This window comes from Scylla paramamosain, chromosome 7 (assembly GCF_035594125.1).
Source record: "Scylla paramamosain isolate STU-SP2022 chromosome 7, ASM3559412v1, whole genome shotgun sequence".
Classification (NCBI taxonomy): domain Eukaryota; kingdom Metazoa; phylum Arthropoda; class Malacostraca; order Decapoda; family Portunidae; genus Scylla; species Scylla paramamosain.
This window is the reverse complement of record NC_087157.1, coordinates 14727501-14752500: the sequence shown is the minus strand read 5'-3', so window position 1 is coordinate 14752500 and position 25000 is coordinate 14727501. Positions and strand designations below refer to the sequence as shown.

Below are 25000 nucleotides of genomic sequence, written 5' to 3'. Positions count from 1 at the left end.
AGAACGGAAACTTGCACTTTAGTCCGCTCACAGCCAGGGTGGGTCCTGCAGCAGGGAGACCGGCCCGGCAAAATAGATAAACATTACTGCATATACTTTAACTGCTAATACTTCTGCTACTACTACTACTACTACTACTACTACTACTACTACTACTACTTCTTTTCAGAATATCACCGGTTACACTTACGCATCTCGCAGTACTTCCCGGTGAAGCCTCCGAAACAGAGACAGTGGCCTGGCGCCACGCAGGATCCACGGTTGACGCACGGCGGAGAACACAACGGGTGGCACTCGATGAGCTTGTGGCCCGACATATCGCCCGAAAAATACCACGTGCCATTCCGGCACTGGAAGCTGGTCTGCTGCTCCCCCGACGCCAGGCGGTACTGGTCATTGCAGCGTACCGTGCCGAAGACCATGCCAGCGGAGGACCTGCGAGTGTGGGGGAGACGGGGTGTATACACACACACACACACACACACACACACACACACACTCAGCTAGGCAATACATACTTCGCATTCAGCTGGCCGTGCTGCACCCTGAGCGGCCCGGTGCCACACACCGGGTAGTCACAGAAGGGGCCGCCGTAGCCGCTGTTGCAGGCACACATGTTGTGGCCCACGCAACGGCCACCGTTCTTGCAGCGTGGATTGCAGGTGAAGTTGCAGTGCACATCGTTGACAATGATGGGTGTTTTGCTGGCGGTGACCCAGTAGTCATCAAAGCAGCGCAGCACCACGTTCCGACTTCCCCCGTATGTCAGGCGGCCCTCGAGGCAGGCGACCCTCGTTAGGCGCGGCCTTTGGGTCATGAACAACATACCATACATAAATGAATAAAGAAAGCGGTAATATGCAGTACAAAAATAACTCAGTATAGTGTTCCACACTTACGCTAATCTATAGGCGAGTCCGTTGGTGATAAGGGGCCACCTGTTGCACCACTTCTTCATCATGCAATCCACCATGAAGACTCCGCTGCCACAGTAGCACTGACTCGGTGCTATGCATTTCCCTCCACCCTGGCAAGGAGGGTCGCAGTTCGGCACGCAGGGGAACTCCTCGTTCCACTCCACTGGCACTTCTGACCACTCGCCGCTCACGCAGAGAAGCTTCCAGTTGTCACCGTGATCTGGCGGCCACAGCGTGTTGCCTGGATTGCAGGTGATGTTCAGCCCTCCTGTTCTGTTGGAAGGATGATGCAATATTATTATTATTTTTTTTTTTCAAATTCAGAAAAAAAAAATGTGGTAGTGATGGCAGTGGCAGCAGAAGTAATGGTGGTGGTGGTAGTGTTGGTGGTGGTCATAGTAATATTATTATTATTATTATTATTATTATTATTATTATTATTATTATTATTATTATTATTATTATTATTGCTATTATTATTATTATTATTATTATTATTATTGCTATTAATAGTAGTAGTAGTAGTAGTAGTAGTAGTAGTAGTACTAGTAGTAGTAGTAGTGGTAGTAGTAGTAGTAGTAGTAGTAGTAGTAGTAGTAGTAGTAATAGCAGTAGTAGTAGTAGTAGTAGTAGTAGTAGTAGTAGTAGTAGTAGTAGTAGTAATAGTAGTAGTAGTAGTAGTACTTGTAGTAGTAATAGTAGTAGTAGTAGTAGTAGTAGTAGTAGTAATAGTAGTAGTAGTAGTAGTAGTAGTTTTTTTTTTTTATGTAGGAAGGACACTGGCCAAAGGCAACAAAAATCTAATAAAAAAATGCCCACTGAAATGCCAGTCCCATAAAAGGGTTAAAGCAGTGGTCAAAAATTGATGGATAAGTGTCTTGAAACCTCCCTCTTGAAGGAATCCGAGTCATAGGAAGGTGGAAATACAGAAGCAGGCAGGGAGTTTCAGAGTTTACCAGAGAAAGGGATGAATGATTGAGAATACTGGTTAACTCTTGCATTAGAGAGGTGGACAGAATAGGGGTGAGAGAAAGAAGAAAGTCTTGTGCAGCGAGGCCGCGGAAGGAGGGGAAGCGGAAGGAGGAGAAGAGCAGTATGAGTGGAATCCCCCCAGACATGTGAAGCATACTCCATACATGGACGGATAAGGCCCTTGTACAGAGTTAGCAGCTGGGGGGGGTGAGAAAAACTGGCGGAGACGCCTCAGAACACCTAACTCCATAGAAGCTGTTTTAGCTAGAGATGAGATGTGAAGTTTCCAGTTCAGATTATAAGTAAAGGACAGACCGAGGATGTTCAGTGTAGAAGAGGGGGACAGTTGAGTGTCATTGAAGAAGAGGGGATAGTTGTCTGGAAGGTTGTGTCGAGTTGACAGATGGAGGAATTGAGTTTTTGAGGCATTGAACAATACCAAGTTTGCTCTGCCCCAATCAGAAATTTTAGAAAGATCAGAAGTCAGGCGTTCTGTGGCTTCCCTGCGTGAAATGTTTACCTCCTGAAGGGTTGGACGTCTATGAAAAGACGTGGAAAAGTGCAGGGTGGTATCATCAGCGTAGGAGTGGATAGGACAAGAAGTTTGGTTTAGAAGATCATTAATGAATAATAAGAAGAGAGTGGGTGACAGGACAGAACCCTGAGGAACACCACTGTTAATAGATTTAGGAGAAGAACAGTGACCGTCTACCATAGCAGCAATAGAACGGTCAGAAAGGAAACTTGAGATGAAGTTACAGAGAGAAGGATAGAAACCGTAGGAGGGTAGTTTGGAAATCAAAGCTTTGTGCCAGACTCTATCAAAGGCTTTTGATATGTCCAAGGCAACAGCAAAAGTTTCACTAAAATCTCTCAAAGAGGATGACTAAGACTAAGACCAAGACTCAGTAAGGAAAGCCAGAAGATCACCAGTAGAGCGGCCTTGACGGAACCCATACTGGCGATCAGATAGAAGGTTGTGAAGTGATAGATGTTTAAAAATCTTCCTGTTGAGGATAGATTAAAAAACTTTAGATAAGCAGGAAAATAAAGCAATAGGACGGTAGTTTGAGGGATTAGAACGGTCACCCTTTTTAGGAACAGGTTGAATGTAGGCAAACTTCCAGCAAGAAGAAAAGGTAGATGTTGACAGACAGAGCTGAAAGAGTTTGACTTGGCAAGGTGCAAGCACGGAGGCACAGTTTCGGAGAACAATAGGAGGTACCCCATCAGGTCCATAAGCCTTCCGAGGGTTTAGGCCAGCGAGGGCATGGAAAACATCATTGCGAAGAATTTTAATACGTGGCATGAAGTAGTCAGAGGGTGGAGGAGAGGGAGGAACAAGCCCAGAATCGTCCAAGGTAGAGTTTTTAGCAAAGGTTTGAGCAAAGAGTTCAGCTTTAGAAATAGATGTGATAGCAGTGGTGCCATCTGGTTGAAGTAGAGGAGGGAAAGAAGAAGAAGCAAAGTTATTGGAGATATTTTTGGCTAGATGCCAGAAATCACGAGGGGAGTTAGATCTTGAAAGGTTTTGACATTTTCTGTTAATGAAGGAGTTTTGGCTAGTTGGAGAACAGACTTGGCATGGTTCCGGGCAGAAATATAAAGTGCATGAGATTCTGGTGATGGAAGGCTTAAGTACCTTTTGTGGGTCACCTCTCTATCATGAATAGCACGAGAACAAGCTGTGTTAACCCAAGGTTTAGAAGGTTTAGGACGAGAAAAAGAGTGAGGAATGTACGCCTCCATGCCAGACACTATCACCTCTGTTATGCGCTCAGCACACAAAGACGGGTCTCTGACACGGAAGCAGTAGTCATTCCAAGGAAAATCAGCAAAATACCTCCTCAGGTCCCCCCAACTAGCAGAGGCAAAACGCCAGAGGCACCTTCGCTTAGGGGGATCCTGAGGAGGGATTGGAGTGATAGGACAAGATAAAGATATGAGATTGTGATCGGAGGAGCCCAGCGGAGAAGAAAGGGTGACAGCATAAGCAGAAGTATTAGAGGTCAGGAAAAGGTCAAGAATGTTGGGTGTGTAGTGCGAGTAGTAGTACTAGTAGAAGTGAATGTGGCAGAGGTGGTATTATAGGTTGTGGCAGTGATAGTGGTGGTGATGTTGGCAATCATGGTGCACTATACACTCAGTAGCAGTCACTCATTTCATATGCACAAAAATATTCTTACTAGCCGTGACAAAAGATAATAAACATTTCTTACTCATTTATGGGAGTGACCATCACGTTCTGCCACTTCACGTCCGCCCGACACTTGCCAGCCACAAGGGTGCCACACGTGGGCCCCTGAGTACCAGGCGGGCATTTGCACACGTTAACATCACTACAAATGCCGCCGTTCTGACACTGACGAGTGCACAGAGGACGGCAGACGTAGACGTGGCTCTTGGACCACACTCCCGCCTCACAACTGATCGTGAGGGAAGAGATGTCCGGGGAAGGAAAGGTGTGATTCTTCTTGCAGGTGGCCACGTAGACACCCCCGCTGGGATGGAGAGTGTTAAGGTACTGGGTTAGTGAATTTGCCCTCTAAACTGTCTTCTCTGTTACAAGAGGGTTATCGAAAGTGATTTCAGTTGAATCACGATTTTTTCACCTTCAGGAGAAATTTTGCTCCAAAGGAAATCAACTAACATCATATTAAAAAAGTTTTAGACGCCACATTTTTCATAACAGACTAACACACCAACACCCACCCACCTACCCACCCACCCACACACACACACACACACACACACACACACACTCAACGCACACACACACCTAATATTCTTCAGCTCCATGTTGGGCGGCGCCTCTGGGGGAGCGATACAAAGGGATCCCTTATCACAAGTTGGTCCCATCAGGCCACGGGGACACAGGCACCGGTTCCTGCCCAGACAGATGCCATCGTTCTGACAGGGCGGCTCGCAGTTGGGGAAGCACATCTTGGGCATGTGGTCCATCTCTAGTGGGTGCCAATGGTTGATCTTACAGTCCTGGGAGATGAGATTGATACTGATGCAATGATTTTCTGCATCATAGCAATAGGATCATATGACGTTATCTTGCCGGGATGTGAATCGTTTATGGGTTTTTATTTTCAGATACTTGTTTTTCCTATTTTTTATTTGCCTTTGTTATTGAATTCTGTCATTATCTACTCGAATCACCCGTCCAAACCTTTTCTTCCCTTTGTAATCCTTCCCCCTTATTCTCAAAGTATCTGTTCCCCCTTTTTTTTATGTTATTGAATTTTATCAATATTTGTTCGTCTTTCCCCGTCCAGCTCCTTCCTTTACTTTGTTGTCCTTTCAGCTGTTCTTTCCTTTCACTTCTTTTGATATTCGTGTACCATTTTCCCTTCTCGTCTTCTCATATCCCTCACTTACATATTCCTTCCCTTCCCTCCTAGTATCCTTCCAGCCCTTCTTTTCCCTTTTTTTCCCTTCCTATCTTATCATTGAACTTACCCCACCTCTCTCCTAACCATTTCAGCTTCCTCTAATATCTTTCCTTCACCTCGTCCCGTCCCCGCCCTAACCGCATTCACTCACCAGATTGAGAGTAGTGGCGTTATTCCAAAAAGCGAATCCGTCGTGACATTTCACCGTAGCGTTCCGATAGCTGAGGAAAAATACTGATTCAGGAGGAGGGTGAGTACTCGAGTGGACACACACACACACACACACACACACACACACACACACACACACACACACACACATACACATACAAACATAAAGACAATGCTTCTTGCTTCTTACGTAAGACTGAGGAAGGCGCAGAAGACTGAGCGCATTGGAGAGTCCGCTGTGTCGATCTCTAACGGAGGCAGTCGAAAGAAGAAGCAGAAAAAGAAGAAGAAGAAGAAGAAGAAGAAGAAGAAGAAGAAGAAGACGAAGAAGAAGAATGCCACCTGAGCCGTAGGGTAGAAGAGTGGTCCTTGCTGCCACTCACTTGTACATTATATCGCTGTTGATTATCAGCGGGGGCTGCACCAGACACTCGTACAGGTGACTCTCGCACACCAGGCCCGTGTAGCCCTCAGGACAGATGCATACCCCCGGTGGGATGCACGTGCCGCCGTGCTTGCACTTCAGCGGACAGATGATAGGGCACGGGGCGTCCTCGGAGGCGGCGTCGCCCTGCCAGGTACCGTTCTCGCACGTAATCCAGTAGCTGTACGTGCTGGCCGTGCAGTTGACAAGCACAGAGTCGTTGCTGAGGGATTGTCATTCTTATAAGAACATAAGAACGTAAGAGAAGCTGAAAGAAGCCGTCATGCTAACACAAAGCATTCCCTGTATGAAATAATTACCTATTTTCACCTAACATCCTCATTATTAACTTTCCCTAAAGTCACTGTGTTAATTAAAACAGATGTATGAAGGAAGCGTTGACCTTAGCAACTGAAGCAAATATTGAATAGAGAAATTTCATATCACTATCATATTATAAATAGTGGATGATCATCACTTTTTGAATAGTTTAAAATAATAATAAATCTCAAAGATATCTGGTCTCAGGACACGTTCATTACTTACATGTAGGAGTAAGTTCCATTAACTATGGTCGGGAGGAAATCATTACAGATGCGGGACTCGCACAGGTGCCCCGTGAAGCCCAGGAGACACCGGCAGTGGCCCAGCATCTCGCAGGTGCCGCCGTTCTGGCAGGGCTGCTCACAATTCCTGGTGCAATGCATGTCTGACGTGGAATTGTACTTGCTCGGGAAGATCCAGTACTCGCCATTGCATTTGAACGTGAGGCGCCTCTCCCCGTGGGGAAAAGTGAGTCCCTCGAGGCATTCCACGACCAAAGTGTTGTTGCTGAGGACAGGAGAGGAGGTGAGGAGTGGGTAGAAGAGGGAGCAGGGTCTTTGACGAGTGAAACAACACCAAGTAAAAAAAAGAAAACACCGAACATGAAATCTTCTACTGCAATGCAAATGGAATATGGGAGACAGAGGAAAGGAGTAAATCTTAATAAAAAGGAATGAAGGCTTAACAAATTAACCATGATTTCATCTTTTCTATTCACTAATGTCTGTATCTTAGCTGCCACTACCTGCTCACCACCACTGTCTCCCTCACCTCTTCTGGAGCACGTTGTTGAGGACGTTGAGGGGCACCAAGTCGCAGCTCACGTGCTGGCAAGAACTTCCAAGGTAACCTTCCTTACACCTGCAGTAATTGTATTCCTCGCACTCTCCTGCACGATGATGACGATGTTCATGATTCATGGTAAATCACCAACATTTGGATAGCATTAACAATATTGTTATGCTGTATCACAATAGGACGAATATAATTCAAAGATATTATACATACTTGAATATGAAAATATCGAAAAGAGAAACAAAATAATACAGGAAATTTGAATCATACCTCATAGAAAAGAAAAGAGAAAAGAAAAAAAGGGAGACAAAATATTCAGACACTAAAATAAAGAAAACATTAGAAAGTAACGTTGCTAAGACAGTTAGTGTGGCTTTCAATGTATTTTAACGATTCTAGTGAAAACTAAACGAAAGATTCCACATCATAAAGGGAAAAATTGCTGATGAGCAGCCGACTAATCATCTCTGTGGCCCTTGAGAATATTCCTTATAAGAAGAGACTCAAAACAAGAACCATGACCACCACCTATGGAATGAACCACAGACCGCCATCACCAGCGCCACGTACCGCCGTTAACGCAAGGGTCGGTACAGTTAGGGTAACACGTCATATTGGACGGTTGATCACTTTGCGTTTTCCTGTAGTGGTCGGTGGAGACGAGGGGGATTTCTGACCTGCCGTCCTCGAAGTTGTAACCTGAGGGACACTTCGCCAGCACATCGTTGTGGCTACGGGAGGGGGACGAGGAGAGGACGATGAGTGGGATAGTGTTAAGCCTGTCATCCCCATCTATAAATACAGCTCCATATTGTAGAAAAATGAGTTTATGGACGGGGATAATAGGTGGAAATAGACAGTCATCGTTATCGTCATCATTATCATCACTATCATTAATGCTACAACTATCAACATCCCTTACCATTTATCCAAGTGGCCCTTCACTACTATGGGATAAGGTCCATGAAATACTGAGATCTCGCAAGTTCTTCCGCAGTAATGTTTTGAGCACAGGCAGTAATTGATATCCGAACACACGCCGTTGGACGAACACTCGGGGTCGCACACTGGTCTGCAGCCGTCAGCCAGAGGGTATGGCGAGATCCACACGCTGTAGTAGCACTGAGCGAGCCATCTGGTGACGGTGCCGAACTCTCCAACAACAAACCCTTTTCGGCAAGTCACAAATCCCGTATGCAGCCTGAAGATAAGAAATATTTCGTGACTGTAAGCACGAAAGTAACATTTCACAACGCGGCGGCAATAGCAAAGATATGACAGCAGACTTTAAGTCATAAAAAAAAAAAGAAAAAAAAAAGAAAACAAGGGAAGATGCAAGGAGCCATCAGGCCTACATGCAGCAGTCCCTGTATTCCATTAATCTACTACCCTATTTGAGAACTAATTTCTTCTTATCTCTTTTTAGAATAATTATGAATTTATCAAGCTTGAACTCGTTAGTTCTTGTCCTACCATGACTATTGATCCTGAGGATTTTGTTCATGTCACCCTTGTTATGAGCCATCGTATCACAATTAGCTGGGACTCACTCCACGAAAGCATTGGGTACTGGCGGTGGATCATCGCAGGACTCCGCTACTGGATACTGGCATCGACTGCCCTCCAGATGAAAGGGACAAAGGCAGATTCCTGGAGAGGCACACACCATGGGCGGCTTGCAGGACGGGTGACATATAGGAGAACAATTCAGAGCATTCCAGTTTTCTGTAATGATTTCTGATTCACCTTGCAGACCCCAGCGGTTATTGTAGCAGCGAAGCGTGGCATTTGTCCGGCCGGAGGGAAGGATGTGGTTTGGGTAGCACTGGATGTACGGTGGGTCGCTGACGGAGAAATTGAGACGAGACGGTGACGGACGGGTTGGAAAGATTCAAATCACATATGTCACAGATTAACAAAGATTACATAATGGCAACACATTAACAACCAGTCAGTCAAGCAATTACCACTACCACACTAGAGCTGCCGGAATGAAATCATTCACCACCGTACATTTCCTTCTAGAAAACCTAATTGTGGCTGATAAAAAATCGGAACAGTCTCTTACAGTTTGCTTCTGTACGTAGAACAAACAGATATTAGTTAACGATAAACCCCGAGGACGCTTACCCATCAACACTCTCCCCGTAAGGCACCTCAGGCAGTGGCGCACTGCACTTAAAATACTCAAAGACGACTTCTTGGCAGCTCTCCCCGGCGAAACCCTCGGCGCAGCGACACATATCCATCAGGTCACACGAGCCTCCATTGAAGCAGGGATTCTTGCACACAACATCGCACCTGGTATTGTTGGGAACTACCCACTTACCGGTGGTCTCGTTGCAAAACACTTCCCTCTCCATGTCTCCTCCCGGCATGGCGTAACCAGGCAGGCACCTGATTAACAGGCGCGGGAACGAGCTGTTGGACAGAGAGCAGCGTGAACAGGAAAGCATGGTATAAATGATCGGCTTATGTAGCTCTCTCTCTCTCTCTCTCTCTCTCTCTCTCTCTCTCTCTCTCTCTCTCTCTCTCTCTCTCTCTCTCTCTCTCTCTCTCTATATATATATATATATATATCTCACCTGTGGTCCAAGAACCCATGGAGCACAAAGGGCGGCGGGTCGGCACACACACGTCCCTCACAAAGCCTCCCAGTCGTACCCACTGAACACACGCACTTGCGACTCTTGAGCTTCCCACCGTTGAGACAAGGCACTTCGCCGTGCCTCACGCACCTCACCTCCTCCTGATTGTTCTCCGTCGGCACCACCCACTCACCAAGGGAGCACACCAGCGGCTGCCTGCCCTCGCGCCCACTAGCCAGGCGATACCCGGGGTTGCACTCCATTTGCCATCCACTGAATCCAAACTGCGCGTTCCCCTCTCTGGAAAATGAAGTTGAAGCCCAGGATGGAGAGAAGGGACACCCACAATGATTTGAAAACAAAACTTCAAAAGAATTAAGGTGTAAAAGGTACAAATTATAATTACTCAACAGCGTTCACACTTGTCTTATTTCCTTACTCACTCTCTGTTAACAGTTCCGTTTGGGATTCGTGGAAGGAGGGAAGAGCAGGAGATGTGCTGGCAGTGGTGGCCGTGGAAGCCATCAGGACAGCGGCACCGCCCTTCATCATCACAGATGCCACCGTTGCTAGAAATACGATATACGCTGTAACTAAAGTGCTGTTGTGATTCTCGTTTGTTCTTTACCCTCTCTGTATAATACTTTGTTTCCTTAAGGCACACAGAATGTCAACTAGATTGATGCACGTCAAACTGGTGAGGTACTTCCTGTAATCTAAGACGCTAGTACTGCTACAACTGATAACTACAATATGTTCAGGTCAGAAAGAATGAAAGAGAAGGAAGGAAGGAAGGAAGGAAGGAAGGAAGGAGGGAAGGGTGGAAGGAAGGAAGGAAGGAAAGAAGGAAGGAAGGAAGGGAGGAGGGGAGAAAGAAGGAATGAATGAAGGAAGGAAGAAGGATTCACTCACAGGCAGGGAGCATCACAGTCTGGTTCGCACGTCAGGACCTTGTCGTGGTCCCAGTTCACGTTCACCCACGATCCACTGATGCAGCGGATCACTGGAATCTTGCCTTCATCGCAGCCCTTCAGCGTCCTGTTGCCTCTGCACGTCAGGATGAAGGTTTTGCAGCTGTTGAAAGAGAATGAGATGAAGGCGCTCGCTTGTAACACCTTATTATCTATATCTTGTGTGTGTGTGTGTGTGTGTGTGTGTGTGTGTGTGTGTGTGTGCAGGGCCAGTAATACTCACTCCAGCTGCGTCAAAGTCATGCCTGGTGGAATGTTTGGCTTGTTGTGGCAACTTAGGTGACTCCGGCATTCCCACGCCTTGTTGGAGGCGCCAGCCACGGCCAAGCAGGTTGTGTTATTGGCACGACGGCAGGCCAGCGTGGCGCCTGAGGCAGTCTTAGGCATGACCCACTGTCCGTGTACAAAGGGCACCACGAACTGGCTCACTCCACGGGACACCTCGAACCCCTCCTCGCACGTACCCAGCGCCCCGCCGATGCCGCTGTGTGGGAGAAGCAAAACTAGAAACAGAACTTGTCTTACCCTTCTTCCTAGCTAGACTATGCTACTCTTCTCCATTATCATTTTTTTTTTCGTTTTTTTGTCTCAGGTTCCCATAGTCTATCAGAACTAGGACGTTGCCTCAATAACGAATTAATGAACTCCGACAAAAGAATTCACCACCCCGCCATCTCCCCCAACATCAGTCTTCCACTCACCCTGGCAGGATCACGGCGCCCTTTACTTCCACGTCCACCTCATCACCTGGAAGGACGTCGCCGAACACCAGACAGGGCACACCGAAGCACAGGCACACACCGGGCCTCTCACATTGGCTGGGCGGGCACGAGGAAGGGCACGAGGGACGGCACCACTTGTACACTAAGTCGTTTGCCATCCACTTGAACCTTAAGCAGGTCAGGTCTGAACTGCCGTCCGGGAACAGGTGGTGGCCAGGCAAGCAGGAGATGCGGGCCTTTGAAGCAGTAACCAGTCTGGCGAGTGGAGGGAGGGAAAGATAGAAGCAGGGAGAGAAGAAGAGGATGTATGGGTGAAGGCACAAATAAACAGCAATAGTAGAAGGAAGGAAGGAAGGATGGATGAATAGGTACCAATGATAGGAGGGAAAGAAAATGAGAAGGATATTGGGAGTGTAAGCATAAATAGGCAGCAATGGTAGAAGGGAGAGAGAAAGGAGGGAGGCATTAGCAAGTAAGATAAGAAAGGAAGGGCGTATTTGGCAAGGGAAGAGTGAATAAGTGAGAGAATCAGTTGATGAATGGATAAAAAAAGGCAGTTTCACTTACGTGATGTTCGAGGAGGTTATGTGGATTGGCAGGGGAGGGCAGTCTGAGGGAGGACAGAATCATTATCATTATCATAATTACAAAAGTCATCATTATTATTATTATTATTACCATGATCATCATTATTATTACTAACTGCAGCTGTGATTACTACAACTCCTCATCCTCCTACTATTACTACTACTAGTACTACTCCTACTGCTGCTGCTGCTGCTGCTGCTGCTGCTGCTGCTACTTCTACTACTACTACTACTACTACTACTACTACTACTACTACTACTACTACTACTACTGCTGCTGCTGCTGCTGCTGCTGCTGCTGCTGCTGCTGCTACTACTACTACTACTATTACTACTATTACTACTACTACTGAACATTTAATACCTTTAGTGTCTAAGTGTGTAGATCCAACACTTACTCTTGTCCGCTACCGAGATAATGTCCACTGTCTTCTGAGGCTGCGATGCTCTACCTCCCACACTGGCCAAGGAGAGGGAGAGAAGCAGCATCAGCAAACATGAGATCTTCCTTGATGACCACGAAATATCAGCGCGGTATGAAAACCTGCACCACACGAACATGAATGAACCATACTGAAACTCTTCTCACTCCCCACTTACTCCATTCACTTCCTACTCACAAACAAACTTGTAAGGTAACGAAAAACAGCCGGAGATCACGAGTCAAGTTACCAAGCGAGGAGTATACGTAAAGAGCGTCTTAGTTAACACGTAAGAAATGACGCGAGTGCAAGTCAGCAAGTGAATGAGCTTCACGAACATACTGATCATCATTTTGTTAAATCTTCAGCCTCTACTTGCAGGTTTGGTCCCACCTCGTGTTCCTAGATAGTTAGCTATCTAGCTATCTAGCCTATATATCTGCAATTCTTCTTGCAAAATTAGAGAGAGAGAGAGAGAGAGAGAGAGAGAGAGAGAGAGAGAGAGAGAGAGAGAGAGAGAGAGAGAGAGAGAGAGAGAGAGAGAGAGAGAGAGAGAGAGAGAGAGAGAGAGAGAGAGAGAGAGAGAGAGAGAGAGAGAGAGAGAGAGAGAGAGAGAGACTTACCCTGGCAGGATCCACACCACAGACACCGCCACCACAACCGCAGTCTCCGTCCAGCGCCTCCCGACCATCGCCGCGGGCTACTCCACGCCTGCAGCAGCGGGGAATATCGTTCTCAAGTTTGCTCCACTATCGCTCAAAGGAAGGCGACCTGGAGGATGGAAATGCACAAAACTTGGTTATTATTATTACTAATTCCTATGAAATTCCATCATTACCTGAATTACCTCTGTGTAAGAAACAAATATCCACGCACACCGCAAGATGACGGAAGAATGCAACTCAGGCAACCTTTTTTCACGCAGTTGTAATGGCAAAGGAGCACCACGCCACATTTCGAAGGCTCAGCTGCGGTTCAGGAAACTATTAAAACCTCACCAGTAAGCGCCATCTCAAACACTAATCACTACTTATCACTGAGCAAATTTCCCTTCCGTCCAGAAGTAAAAACAGTTTAGTATAACATAAATGTCTTCCTGACAAAGTTACGTGTGAACGCCACTACTCAGCTAGATTATCGGCCTTACAGAGCTGTAGTGCCTGATGTGGCGTGCTGCCCCTGCTTGATGCCTCAGTCAGGTGCTCACTGATGTTACTCGTCCATTACTGAGAGGGCGGCCCGTCAGGGTAACAGCCCACACCGTTGTCCTACATCTGGCACGCTCCCGATGATTTCACCCATACCGTAATAAAGGTGGTTGTATGAGGCAGTTTTCAAGTAAAGGAAAATACGTAAAGGACCTCTGCAACAAAATATATCACTCACAGTAACACATTACATTTCAGTAACGATGAAATAAACATGATTTTCTTTCCATTAATATTTATTTGACATAATCAATATGACATTATTCATTTAATACCTTCATATTTCCTGCACATGCCTGAATCTATAATTTTCAGTAAAAGAAATAATAATAATAATGACGTGTATGAAACAATGAAAGAAATACATAGTGAGGTGGCAAAACGTATAAATCATGGTGGTTAGGACACAAGGCAAGGGTGAGTGAGTGACAATGAATGCATTAACGCTTATTTAATTTAATTTAATTTTTTTCTAGCTACAACACCGCCCCCGATCAGAAAAGTAAGGAATTAAGAAAGAACGATACAGAATGCACTCTTAGGTTCATGTTGACAGAATTGTGGCACATGTTATGCAGCCACGCTTTCATGTTAGGGCCAACCACTGTGTGTTGAAAGTGTGTGTGTGTGTGTGTGTGTGTGTGTGTGTGTGTGTGTGTGTGTGTGTGTTTCCTTGCACCATTCCATCACTTTGTCAACTATCGCAACCTTGACGGTGACGAAGCTGCGGGCCGAGCGAGAGATGAAGCAGCTTTAGAGCACTATGTCATTTTAACTCTCTCTCTCTCTCTCTCTCTCTCTCTCTCTCTCTCTCTCTCTCTCTCTCTCTCTGCACCAGAATTGACAAATAGCGTTTTAGCATCACAAGAGCCACCTCTACACTATGATGACGTTTCAGCCTCAGTAATGGTCTGACCGTGGCGAGAGGATAGCGTGCCGAACCTCCTTCTGTACTGAGGCTGTAAGTAAGGGAAGCTCATCTAATCTGCGTGGTTATACACAAATATTTTTCTTTGACAAATGAAAGCAGTGATTGATATCCATGCGCTTATCGTTATACTTTTAGTTATACATATATTTTCTCTTATTCGTACGCCATTCTTGGATTTGATGCCATAACTCAGTTAATTTCGAAATATTTTCCTTCCTGCTTTCAATGTCAGCGTATAAGAACATAAGAACATAAGAACATAAGAAATAAGGGAAGCAGCAAGAAGCGACCAGGCTTACAGGTGGCAGTCCCTGTATATACCTACCTATTTCCACCAATCATCCCCATCCATTAAACCCGACTAATCTTCTCTTAAAGCTCCCTAATGTCTCAGCACTAACAACATGATTACTGAGTCCGTTCCACTTATCTGCCACTCTATTTGAGAACCAATTTCTTCCTATCTTTTTCTTAATCCAAAATTTTTCAAGCTTGAACCCGTTGTTTCTTGTTCTATCCTGGTTGGTGATGCTAAGAATTTTTCTTACATCCTCCTTGTTATAACCCTTTTACCGTCTATCAGGTCCCCTCTTAACCTATGTCTCTCTAAAGAATGTAAATTTAACAACTTCAATCTCGCCTCGTAAGGAATACTCCTCATCCCCTGTATCCTTTTAGTTATTTTCCTTTGTACTGATTCTAATAGACCTATATCTTTCCTGTAATGTGGGGACCAGAACTGCACAGCGTAGTCTAGATGAGGTCCGACCAGCGCCAAATATAACTTTAATATTACTTCGGGCCTTCTACTTTTAACACCCCTGAAAATGAATCCTAATTCCCTATTTACTCTGTTTCTGGCCTCTAAGCGAATTGATATTCTTGTACTTATCGTTATGCTTTTGATTATATGTATTTTTTTTTCACCTATTCCCCCCGCCACTTAACCTCATTCTTGTGTTGGTCGCAATAACTCAGTCAATCTCCAAATATTTTCCTACCTGCTTCCAATGTCATCGTATAAGCAGCACGATTGTGGTGGCAGTGAGGTGCACACATGCCTTACGTTACTCCTCCTCCCTCTTCCCTTTGAGTCTTATCCACTCCTTCCTGCCGCTGCTCCAGGCGTGGTGAGTCCCGCGGCCATGGACGGGAGGCGGAGGGCAGTGAGGGCAGCGACGGTAGTGACAGTAGTGGTGGTGGTCTGGGTTCTGCCTGAGTGAGTAGGAGAGAGAGAGAGAGAGAGAGAGAGAGAGAGTGTGTGTGTGTGTGTGTGTGTGTGTGTGTGTGTGTGTGCGCACCGACTCTCATGGCGCAGTGTTCCTTCACAGCCTGGTGAACGCTATCTTGAGTTGCAAAGACGGATTCGCTTCGAGGAACAACTCCACCTCTGTCAGTCCGGTAGGTGAAGAGGCGAAGGCGGAGCAAGGTTTGGCGTGGCAGGACGGGGCGAGGCGGGGGAGAGGGTGGGTTGACAGAAGAGAAGGTAGATAAGGATGGATAGAAGAGAGATGAAATAAGAAAGAGAAATGGAAAGGGATTTAAGAAATCAAAATTTTAATGACAAATATCTGCAGAGAGAAAAACAACAACAGCTGCTGACGAGGTTCTTCCACCACAGGAGTGCTACAGGAAACAGTGGTGGCGCGCGGTAGAGCAGAATAAAGTACCAGGAATGTGTCTCTCGAACCTCCAAATGTCCACGCCCTGCCAGAACAACGTCACATGTGAAGGTCTGAGGTCCCGCAGAGAGGTGATGCATCCGAAGGAACACATCCGCGATAAGAAGATCCTGTGCTCTGAGATTCCGGCGGTCCCCGCAAACATGGTGCTGGCGAGGAGGTGACGTGTGTGTGTGTGTGTGTGTGTGTGTGTGTGTGTGTGTGTGTGTGTGTGTGTTTATGTGTGTCTGTGTGAGTGTGTATGTGTGAGTGTGTGTGTGTGTGTGTGTGTGTGTGTGTGTGTGTGTGTGTGTGTGTGTGTGTGTGTGTGTGTGTGTGTGTGTGTGTGTGTGTGTGTGTGTGATTTACAGTATATGGTCGGTTCAGCAGAACATACGACCCAATGTTTTACAGCATCTTAACAGCACCACAGCAGGCACGCAGCACCATACCTTCAGCTGTAGGGAAGCACAGTGTCACGCAAGTGTACGTGAATCAGAAACTTTCCCTGGTACATCCCCAGCTGCTGGTCGCCTTTGGGCTTTGAGGTGTTTGTGTTCGATGATGTGCTGCCGATCCATTAATTAATGTGTCTTTCCCTCCAGTGCGGATGGATTCCTAGGAACCTGTAGGGAGGGTTACGGCTTTTCCTCGCCTTTCATCCAGTCTTTGGGAATCCGGTGCCAGGCAGGCGTGTGGGTCAAGAACCACACACATCCCTGCCGCCCCCAGTGCAGCAATCAATGCCACAACGGCGGCACCTGTATTGATGTGGAGACTTGCCTGTGTCCACCAGGCACTGCGGGTCCCAAGTGTGGCACCCTCGTCTGGGGCACGTGCCGGACTGACGTAAAGTGGCAGAACGTCATTGTGAAGGCAATGTATGTAATGAAAAAAAGAGAGAGAGAGAGAGAGAGAGAGAGAGAGAGAGAGAGAGAGAGAGAGAGAGAGAGAGAGAGAGAGAGAGAGAGAGAGAGAGAGAGAGAGAGAGAGAATTTCTATAATATCAAGTAATGATCACTCTGGCCGGCAGCGTGCAGGGGCTGCTGCTGCAGTGCCCTCGAGGCTACAAGCTGCTGCAGTACAAACCCTACGAGCACTGGCTGCTACAGTGCAAGGCAAGGAGGTTTGAGGAGCCGCCCGGCGTTACTTGGGATCAGGAGAACCCGTGTCGCCCAGTGTGTGAGCCTCCCTGCCACGAGGGAGCCACGTGTGTGGCGCCGGGCAAGTGTGACTGTGGAGACGGAATTGCATGTGCGGACTGCGAGACGAGGCAGCTGTGCGCCCTGCCCGTCGTCCGGCACGGCGCCGCCTACAGGCTGGCGTGAGTCACTACCACCTTGCTTATCTCTGATGTAGAACGGGTGTTGGGGAACAACCGTCAGTGCGTCAGGTCGCATCATGACGAGAGAATGTTTAATAAGATTAGGTCTTACAATATTGCATCAGCGCCTTCTCTCTACAGCTAGACAATATTTGACACCTTACGCAACCGAAGGATTATATAAAAAAATAACATATTTGAAATATATTTTACATTGTTTTGATCTCAATAATATCTGATAAGTGCATTCACTACTATATTATTATTCATCTTTTTTACTATTACGCTTGGTCTGATTTTACTTCCATGTATGCTCCTGCACAGACCTCAGCTGTCGAGGGTTAGTTGCTTTGGGGAGCGCCTGCCCGCTGCGAGGAGTCGAAACTTGCTGCTGCGGTGCTCGAAGGACCATTGGGTGACCGCAGGCGGCAAGACCGTTGCTGCCAACCAAGTGAATTGTTCCTTCTCCTGTGACCGAGAGTGCCAGAATGGCGGCCGTTGTGTGGGCCTCAACAGGTGCCAGTGCCGTGATGGCTTTGTGGGGTCCTTTTGTGGCCACCCGGTGTGTGGCAGCACGCCCCTCAGGGTCCCACACGCACTTTACAGCATGACGTATGTACTGCTTCAATATCTGTATGTGTGTGTGTGTTTGTGTGTGTGTGTGTGTGTGTGTGTGTGTGTGTGTGTGTGTGTGTGTGTGTGTGTGTGTGTTCATCTCCTTCCCACACTCGCAGGTCCTCCGCGGGCGTGGTCTCCGGCACGGTGCGCTGCAATGACCAGTACCGCCTGGCGTCGGGGGAGCAGCAGACCAGCTTTCAGTGCAGGGGTGGTACGTGGTACTTTTCGGGCGATATGTCAGGCCACAAGCTCGTCGAGTGCCACCCGTTGTGCTCCCCTCCGTGTGTCAACCGTGGAACCTGCCTGGCGCCAGGCCATTGTCTCTGTTCTGGAGGCTTCACCGGGAAGTACTGCGAGCTGCGTAAGTGTGGCTGGCCTAGGTGTTACCACTGTTGTTGTTGCTGTTATTGTTGTTGCTGTTGTTCATACTGCAAGTTTGTAATAAGTCACTGCCTTAAAATTATAATTCATACTTTACTACTCGACTTTTTCACCACCCGGTCCCACTCCGGCCTTCCTCATCTGCTGCAGGCCCCACCTCGACCACGGATGGGATGCGATGTGTGTTCCCTTTCTCCAACGGCCACAAGATCTATAGTTCGTGTGTCATTGCGGACGATAAGATTCCTTGGTGCCCCACGCAGGTCAACCTTGACAGGAAACCGCTCGCCTGGCAGATGTGCAATACTACACACAGTAAGGTTCCTCTGTCTAGATATTTCGGTATACTCAAAATGATGAATGGATAATTAGATGAATATATAACCCGAAAGAACAAGTGACCCACCAACCCTGTGTGTCTGCCTAGATTTGGAGAAGGTGGTGGGAACAATCTCAGGTCGCTCGTGCGCCTTTCCCTTCAAGTGGAATGGGACGACATGGTGGAAGTGTGCGCATGATGACAAGGACAGGTACTGGTGCGCTACTCACGTTACCACCAATGGGCACATCCTACAGACGGACTTCTGCTGGCTGGACCATGGTACGTGTGTGTGTTTCCTCCAGCACACAGACTAAAAAGTACAAGGTGGGCAGAAATAAGGCCTATATATTTACCTGACATGAGGAGATAATCATAAGCCTCTACTTTTCCTTCACCAGGTCTTCCCCACACACAGCCAGAGTGCCATTCCTCTATGGGCTGCCCTCTGCCATCCATCCCCGGAGCCTCGGTAGTCGAGATACCCTTCGCAGCCTACCCAGGACTAGCCACGAACACCGCCACTTCCACCACTACTACTACAACCAAGCCCATCACTACCATTGCCAATGAAATGCCTACTCTTGTAATTCCACAAATACCAGGCATGCCCCCACTGCCCCCACTGCCACCACTCTTCCCACTTCTTCCAGATCTCGTACCCCCGCCACCACCCCCGACTCCTCCACGCATGCTCCCCCAGCCACCACCTCTCCCACCCATGCCCTTTGTGCCGCCTCCTCCTCCTCCCATGCCACCGCCCTTACTGCTGTTACAGCAACCAATGCCTCCCCAAATGCCACAACCAATACCGGTGTTCATGCCACCATCATTTCAACCACAACCAGTAATGCAGTTAGCACCAATAGTACCCTTGCAGCAACTACAACCGTCACCACCACAGTCAGTACAACCACCACAACTACTACTGCCTCCACCACTACAATCAGTGCAAGCACCACCACCACTACCACTGCACTTACTATCACAATCAATGCAACTATCACCACCACAACAGTCAGTGAAATTAGCACCACCACCACAATCAACGCAGCTTCTACCACCACCACAATCAATGGAAACACCACCACCACGTTATAAAAGTATTCCATCATTTCACGGGCCAGTTATTAGACAGGAACCGTTGCACTCTGCCCACCATGACCCCGTTGAACCACCTCTACCACCAACAACACGACCACTACTACGAGCAACACGACGAACACACGCAGAACGACCAACAGAACCAACAACGCAATATCCCGACTACCACGACCCTGATGAACCAATACCACGATCAACACGACCACCACAACGGCCAACACGACCACCACCAACACGATCAACACGACCACCATCACGACCAACACGTGATAAATGGTCTCTTGTTACGACTCAGCCGCCACTGCAGGGCACCGAATATTCTGATGAATCAACGAAACCACCACCATCACTGAAACGACCACTACAACGAGCAGCACGATCTACACAACCAGAACGACCAACCCCGGAACCATATTACGACTACATGAACATGGGTGAAGAAACACAACCACCATCACAACCAGAACGACTAAAGCGACCACAAAAGGATTATTCAGAAAGATCACAAGACGGAACAGAAAGATCCCGACGATCAACTTCACGACCAGATCGACCGAAATCACGACGTCGACAAAAAGCTACAGAACCACCAACAACAGAACGATCAATACGACCAAAGATACAAAAGCAACGACGACGACGACCACGACCAACGGAACCACCACCATCAAGGCGACCAAAATCACGAGGAACACATCTATTGCGACCACTGCCAAGACCACAACGAACCCAGGAAGAAACTGAGCGGTGACGGGCCACATTCTCTCCTTCTCTTATCCACAGAAAACGGATAAGTAACACTTGGGTAAACTAGAGTAGAAAAATAATGTTATCGGCAACTTGCGTCCGTAAAGCTGAATCTGCCGTTATATACATATATTCAGGTGTGTGTGTGTGTGTGTGTGTGTGTGTGTGTGTGTGTGTGTGTGTGTGTGTGTGTGTGTGTGTGTGTGTGTGTGTATGTGTGTGTGTGTGTGTGTGTGTGTTCATTGTATTGTCAATGTGAATGAAAATATGACTGAGGAGACGAAACAGCAAACTTACTTGTATTTCTTGTGACATTAATTTTGTGGTGATATAACAATATTGTACATACTACTACATACTACTAGCACCATGTTCACCATCCCCATTACAACAACACCTTCTCCTACTACTACTACTACTACTACTACTACTACTATTACTATCACTATTATTACAAATACTAAAACTAGTAATAATAAGAACTATACGTACTAATAACAATAACAACAACGATAGTAATTAGTGTATAGAATAAACTGTATTGAGGGATCAAATATCTAATGTGTAGTTTTCAGCATTCCAAAGCCTAAGTATTGACAATCAACACAGAGGCAAGGCATGCAGTGATATCTGATACATTCCACTGCGATGCCTCACCTCCTACCTCTCACCCCTGCACTGCAAAATTATGCGTGTATTATTCAGCCACAAGTTAACAATTCCTAATAATTAGTTCAGAAATTCCCCGACAGAAAGCAGTGCATTCACCAAATGGTTCCAAATCTTATCGATAGATGATTTTTCAACTCCAAAGGTTCCAGTAAGAAAACAAGAGGTGCAGCAAACTCAGGCTTCCTTTTATTTTGATATGGCAATATGTTCCTGAACAAGGCAAGACACATGCATTACCCGCCATCTGAGACAGGTCAACCTGTACCTTCTCTTTTAAAATTGTGGAAGATTTATAATGTAATAACCCAGACTTGAACCTCTCCACCTATTTCCTGACGCTCATCCAGTAAGCATACACACACACACACACACACACACACACACATTTCACTTACGCCCGTACAATCGGCTGCAGCATTAACATTACACACTATTTAGTAACACTCTAATGCAGTTCCATATAAATGACTGCTGTGGGCATGAACCAACCCGCGGAGCCGTGCTGTGAGCGCCACAGGGCGGTGATGTGTACAGTCTCCAGTAGCGGGATAACACTTATGTACACAGGTGGGAGACGCTCACTGCCACGTTGCTGGAGGCTCCCAGGCGCCTTAATTGATATGTTAGTAACGGGCAGGGGCCAGTTAGGAGCTAACGGACTCTTACAAGCTAATTCGAGAAACAGACAGGGTGAATATTATATATGCGGTGGCGTGGGTGGCGCACGGGCGACCCATGGGGCCTGGCGCTGCGCGCCTCGCCGGGGATGCAGCGGCCTGCAGCAATCGTACAAACTTCTCTCACTAAAAACTAAGGCAGAAGTTCTGCGAAGAAAGCGGGCGTCACAGGGGACAGCGTGTGGCAATGGGACCGAGGGCCAGCCCGTGGCCCAGGTGGCTGCCGTAGCACCGTCCTGGTGGGGACTGGCTCAGCCTGCCACAGCGTCTCAACGCGCCGCTCCGGTCTAAAGGTTACATCATATCAGAAATATACTTCCTAACACGCTAAGTCTTGCTGACATCCTGCCCTCCACGTGTCCTTCTCAGATTGCCTACACGCTCGCCTCACGGCCGCCGCCACTCCAGCCAAGGGAAGTGTTCGATCCTGTGGAAGACACAGGTGATGAGTCTCTGCCTGGGCGGGGAACAGAAAGCAGAGAAGAATATGGTATATAAGACAAGCAATAGCAACAAGGGCGCTAGGCAGTACCTGGGTCGAGGACAGGGCGGCAGGGTGCAGTACCTCCTCTGCCTGGTGTCGCCGCAGGGAGTGCCACCATTGCGCGCCTCCATCACGACGAGGCGAGACCGCTGCTGCAAGGCCTCGGGACCGCAGGAATGGGTGCACGGCGACCAGGGGCCCCACTCACTCAGCACACAGTTCTCCTGGGGATGCATGCACACACACACACACACACACACACACACACACACACACACATCACGATCAGCAGACTCATAAGACACAATACATAAACAAACGCCTTATGAAATCCAAAATACTTTTATGTTCAAACACTCATATAGTTTTAGAATCAATGTTGAGGGAAATCAATTCAAGGAGGCTGTTCGCATAAAAGACCTTAAAACATAAGAACCCATCCATTTCACGGAATCCCCGTCACCTCTGTTGTCACCACCTGTCTGTCGCTGCCACTCACCACGTCCTCGTGCTCGTGGTGGTCGTGGTCGTCATCGGTGAGATAGGAGGGGCCCACGTGAGGGTTGTACAGGCTGGGGGAGATGTACTCCTCATCGGGGTCGAAGCTGGGCAAGGGTACAGACTCGGTCTCTGGCTGGTGGGGCACAGGCGGCGGCGTGATGGTGGTGGTGGCTGTGGGTTCCGTCTCTCGTCGCTGGCTCAGAGACTCCAAGCCGTTGAAGTGGTCAGCTGTGGGCAAGAGGTGAGGAGGGCACAATGAGTGGAGGGCCTGACGGGCGGCCTTGAGTTTCAGGAAGGCTGTGTGTTGTGGTAGGATCAAGGGTCATAAATATAGAACCAATAAAGGATAATACATATTGAAATAACGTAGGCCTTTTAATCCAAGACTGAGGTTAAATTAGGTGAAGTTTAGATTAATTTAGCTCATTAATTTGACTGCTGATATCTTCATTGTGCAGATTACAATTTTAAAAGACAACATATCTTGCTCAGAAATGCAGCGTTTCGAAATTTGTCTATTAAAGTTATTTTCATAATCCCCCAATATATCAAACATAACCTAGCTATGTGCTCTTAGAAACCTTGAGTAAAAGGTGAAAATGATATTATGAGATTTTCTGATAATGTTGGAATCAAACTTACAAGATCTGGTTCTCTTCTGATTAGGGAACATGTTAGAGAAAATTAATGAACCTGGAAAAAGGAAGACTAAAATTGTGCTTAGGATTAGGTTTGTTTAAGAATAAAGAATTGTACAATATGTATACATTTAAGCCAAAAACGTCACTAAATGAAAAAAAAGTTTTTAACATGTAATGCAATCATTAGACTTGTTAAGGAATACTTTAACTCTGTACGAGTATTTAAACATTTGCTAATATTGCGATCCTCCATGAAATTTAGATTTCATTGTCTAACCCCTTAACTTGTAATGCACAGTACTGTTGCCTGAGGATCTCTTGAGGATCATCTCCACTCTGCCAGCAACCCTGTCTTGGAGTGCGACAGCACCGCGTAGCACAGCACAACACACGTCTCTACAGGTCACTAAACAATGCTGCCTCTGTCACCCTGTCACCTTGGGGAGGGCAGATCATCCAAGCCGCAAGAAATAAACCAAACAGGTAAAAAAAAAAAAAAAATAAATAAAATAAATAAATAAATAAATAATAATAATAATAATAATAATAATAATAATAATAATAATAATAATAATAATAATAATAAATAAACAAATTTTTAAAAATTATAATGATGATGATAATAATAATAATAATAATAATAATAATAATAATAATAATGATAATAATAATAATAATAATAATAATAATAATAATAATAATAATAATAATAATAATAAAAATAATAATAATAATAATAATAATAATAATAATAATAATAATAATAATAATAATAATAATAATAATAATAAATAATAATAATAATAATAATAATAATAGATAAATAAATAATAAAACAAAATGCAGCCGCAACGAGCTTAAAAAGTAATAATCGAACAACAATTAACCTGATACGAGGTGGTATGAGCTATCAATGCGCTTTCACTCAGCCTTATTCAGGTAAGACTTGCAAGTAGCTTTTTTCACTACATTTAACTTCATACCATTGAGTTACTGATGTCCCTCTCTTGTCTCTTATTCAGCCCTCGAGGTAAGACTTGTATATTATGGTTTTAGTTACTATAATTACTGTCCGAGGATGTTAAATTTCCCAAACCGCAACTGCTCCATTAACATGTTTACTGATATTAGGTACACCTTTCCTGGCTTCATTCTAAACATTGAAAAAAAAAATAAAATAAAATAAATGAAAAAATCATATATATATATATATATATATATATATATATATATATATATATATATATATATATATATATATATATATATATATATATATATATATATATATATATATATATATATATATTAATCTTTCTTTCTTGTATGTAGGTTCCTGTAGAGATAATGTTACTGTGATTCTAGTAGATTGCATTCATACATATCACCCTAAAAAAAATGAAGATGAACATTTTAATAAGGTTGCTTTCATCACTGT

General features: G+C 46.0%; 3 protein-coding genes across 4 annotated transcripts in view; 1 reads left to right on the top strand and 2 right to left on the bottom strand.

The window, feature by feature from the left end:
* The window catches only part of LOC135102126 (neurogenic locus notch homolog protein 1-like), a 16362-nt gene extending 2796 nt beyond the window's left edge, over window positions 1–13566 (bottom strand). Inside the window, exons 1-23 of the mRNA XM_064006906.1 lie at window positions 13442–13566; window positions 12918–13065; window positions 12271–12332; window positions 11853–11895; window positions 11265–11540; window positions 10787–11047; window positions 10505–10666; window positions 10036–10161; window positions 9590–9892; window positions 9135–9425; window positions 8555–8848; window positions 7927–8205; window positions 7575–7735; window positions 6981–7098; window positions 6432–6716; window positions 5845–6108; window positions 5442–5511; window positions 4669–4883; window positions 4109–4390; window positions 900–1190; window positions 519–806; window positions 191–435; window positions 1–45 (exon numbers count right to left, since the gene is read on the bottom strand). The exon at window positions 1–45 is cut by the window's left edge and continues 120 nt beyond it. Coding sequence (XP_063862976.1) covers window positions 1–45; window positions 191–435; window positions 519–806; window positions 900–1190; window positions 4109–4390; window positions 4669–4883; window positions 5442–5511; window positions 5845–6108; window positions 6432–6716; window positions 6981–7098; window positions 7575–7735; window positions 7927–8205; window positions 8555–8848; window positions 9135–9425; window positions 9590–9892; window positions 10036–10161; window positions 10505–10666; window positions 10787–11047; window positions 11265–11540; window positions 11853–11895; window positions 12271–12332; window positions 12918–12985 — 4429 coding nt within the window. The 5' untranslated portion in view covers window positions 12986–13065; window positions 13442–13566. The remainder of the gene's footprint in view (window positions 46–190; window positions 436–518; window positions 807–899; window positions 1191–4108; window positions 4391–4668; window positions 4884–5441; window positions 5512–5844; window positions 6109–6431; window positions 6717–6980; window positions 7099–7574; window positions 7736–7926; window positions 8206–8554; window positions 8849–9134; window positions 9426–9589; window positions 9893–10035; window positions 10162–10504; window positions 10667–10786; window positions 11048–11264; window positions 11541–11852; window positions 11896–12270; window positions 12333–12917; window positions 13066–13441) is intronic.
* Window positions 13567–14346: 780 nt separating this feature from the next.
* LOC135101767 (protein eyes shut homolog) lies at window positions 14347–21878 on the top strand. Its single transcript, XM_064006058.1, has 12 exons — window positions 14347–14463; window positions 15559–15652; window positions 15765–15834; window positions 16055–16275; window positions 16700–16975; window positions 17128–17418; window positions 17743–18030; window positions 18153–18397; window positions 18568–18732; window positions 18845–19018; window positions 19138–19639; window positions 21827–21878. The coding sequence occupies exons 2-12, from the start codon at window positions 15579–15581 to the stop codon at window positions 21876–21878; spliced, it is 2358 nt and encodes a 785-aa protein (XP_063862128.1). The 5' UTR covers window positions 14347–14463; window positions 15559–15578.
* The window catches only part of LOC135102121 (spondin-1-like), a 147839-nt gene continuing 144262 nt past the window's right edge, over window positions 21424–25000 (bottom strand). For both annotated transcript variants that reach the window (XM_064006899.1, XM_064006900.1), the window contains 3 exons: window positions 22920–23149; window positions 22469–22644; window positions 21424–22363 (listed from right to left, as the gene is read on the bottom strand). In XM_064006899.1, the coding sequence (XP_063862969.1) occupies window positions 22324–22363; window positions 22469–22644; window positions 22920–23149 (446 nt within the window). In that variant the 3' untranslated portion in view covers window positions 21424–22323. The remainder of the gene's footprint in view (window positions 22364–22468; window positions 22645–22919; window positions 23150–25000) is intronic.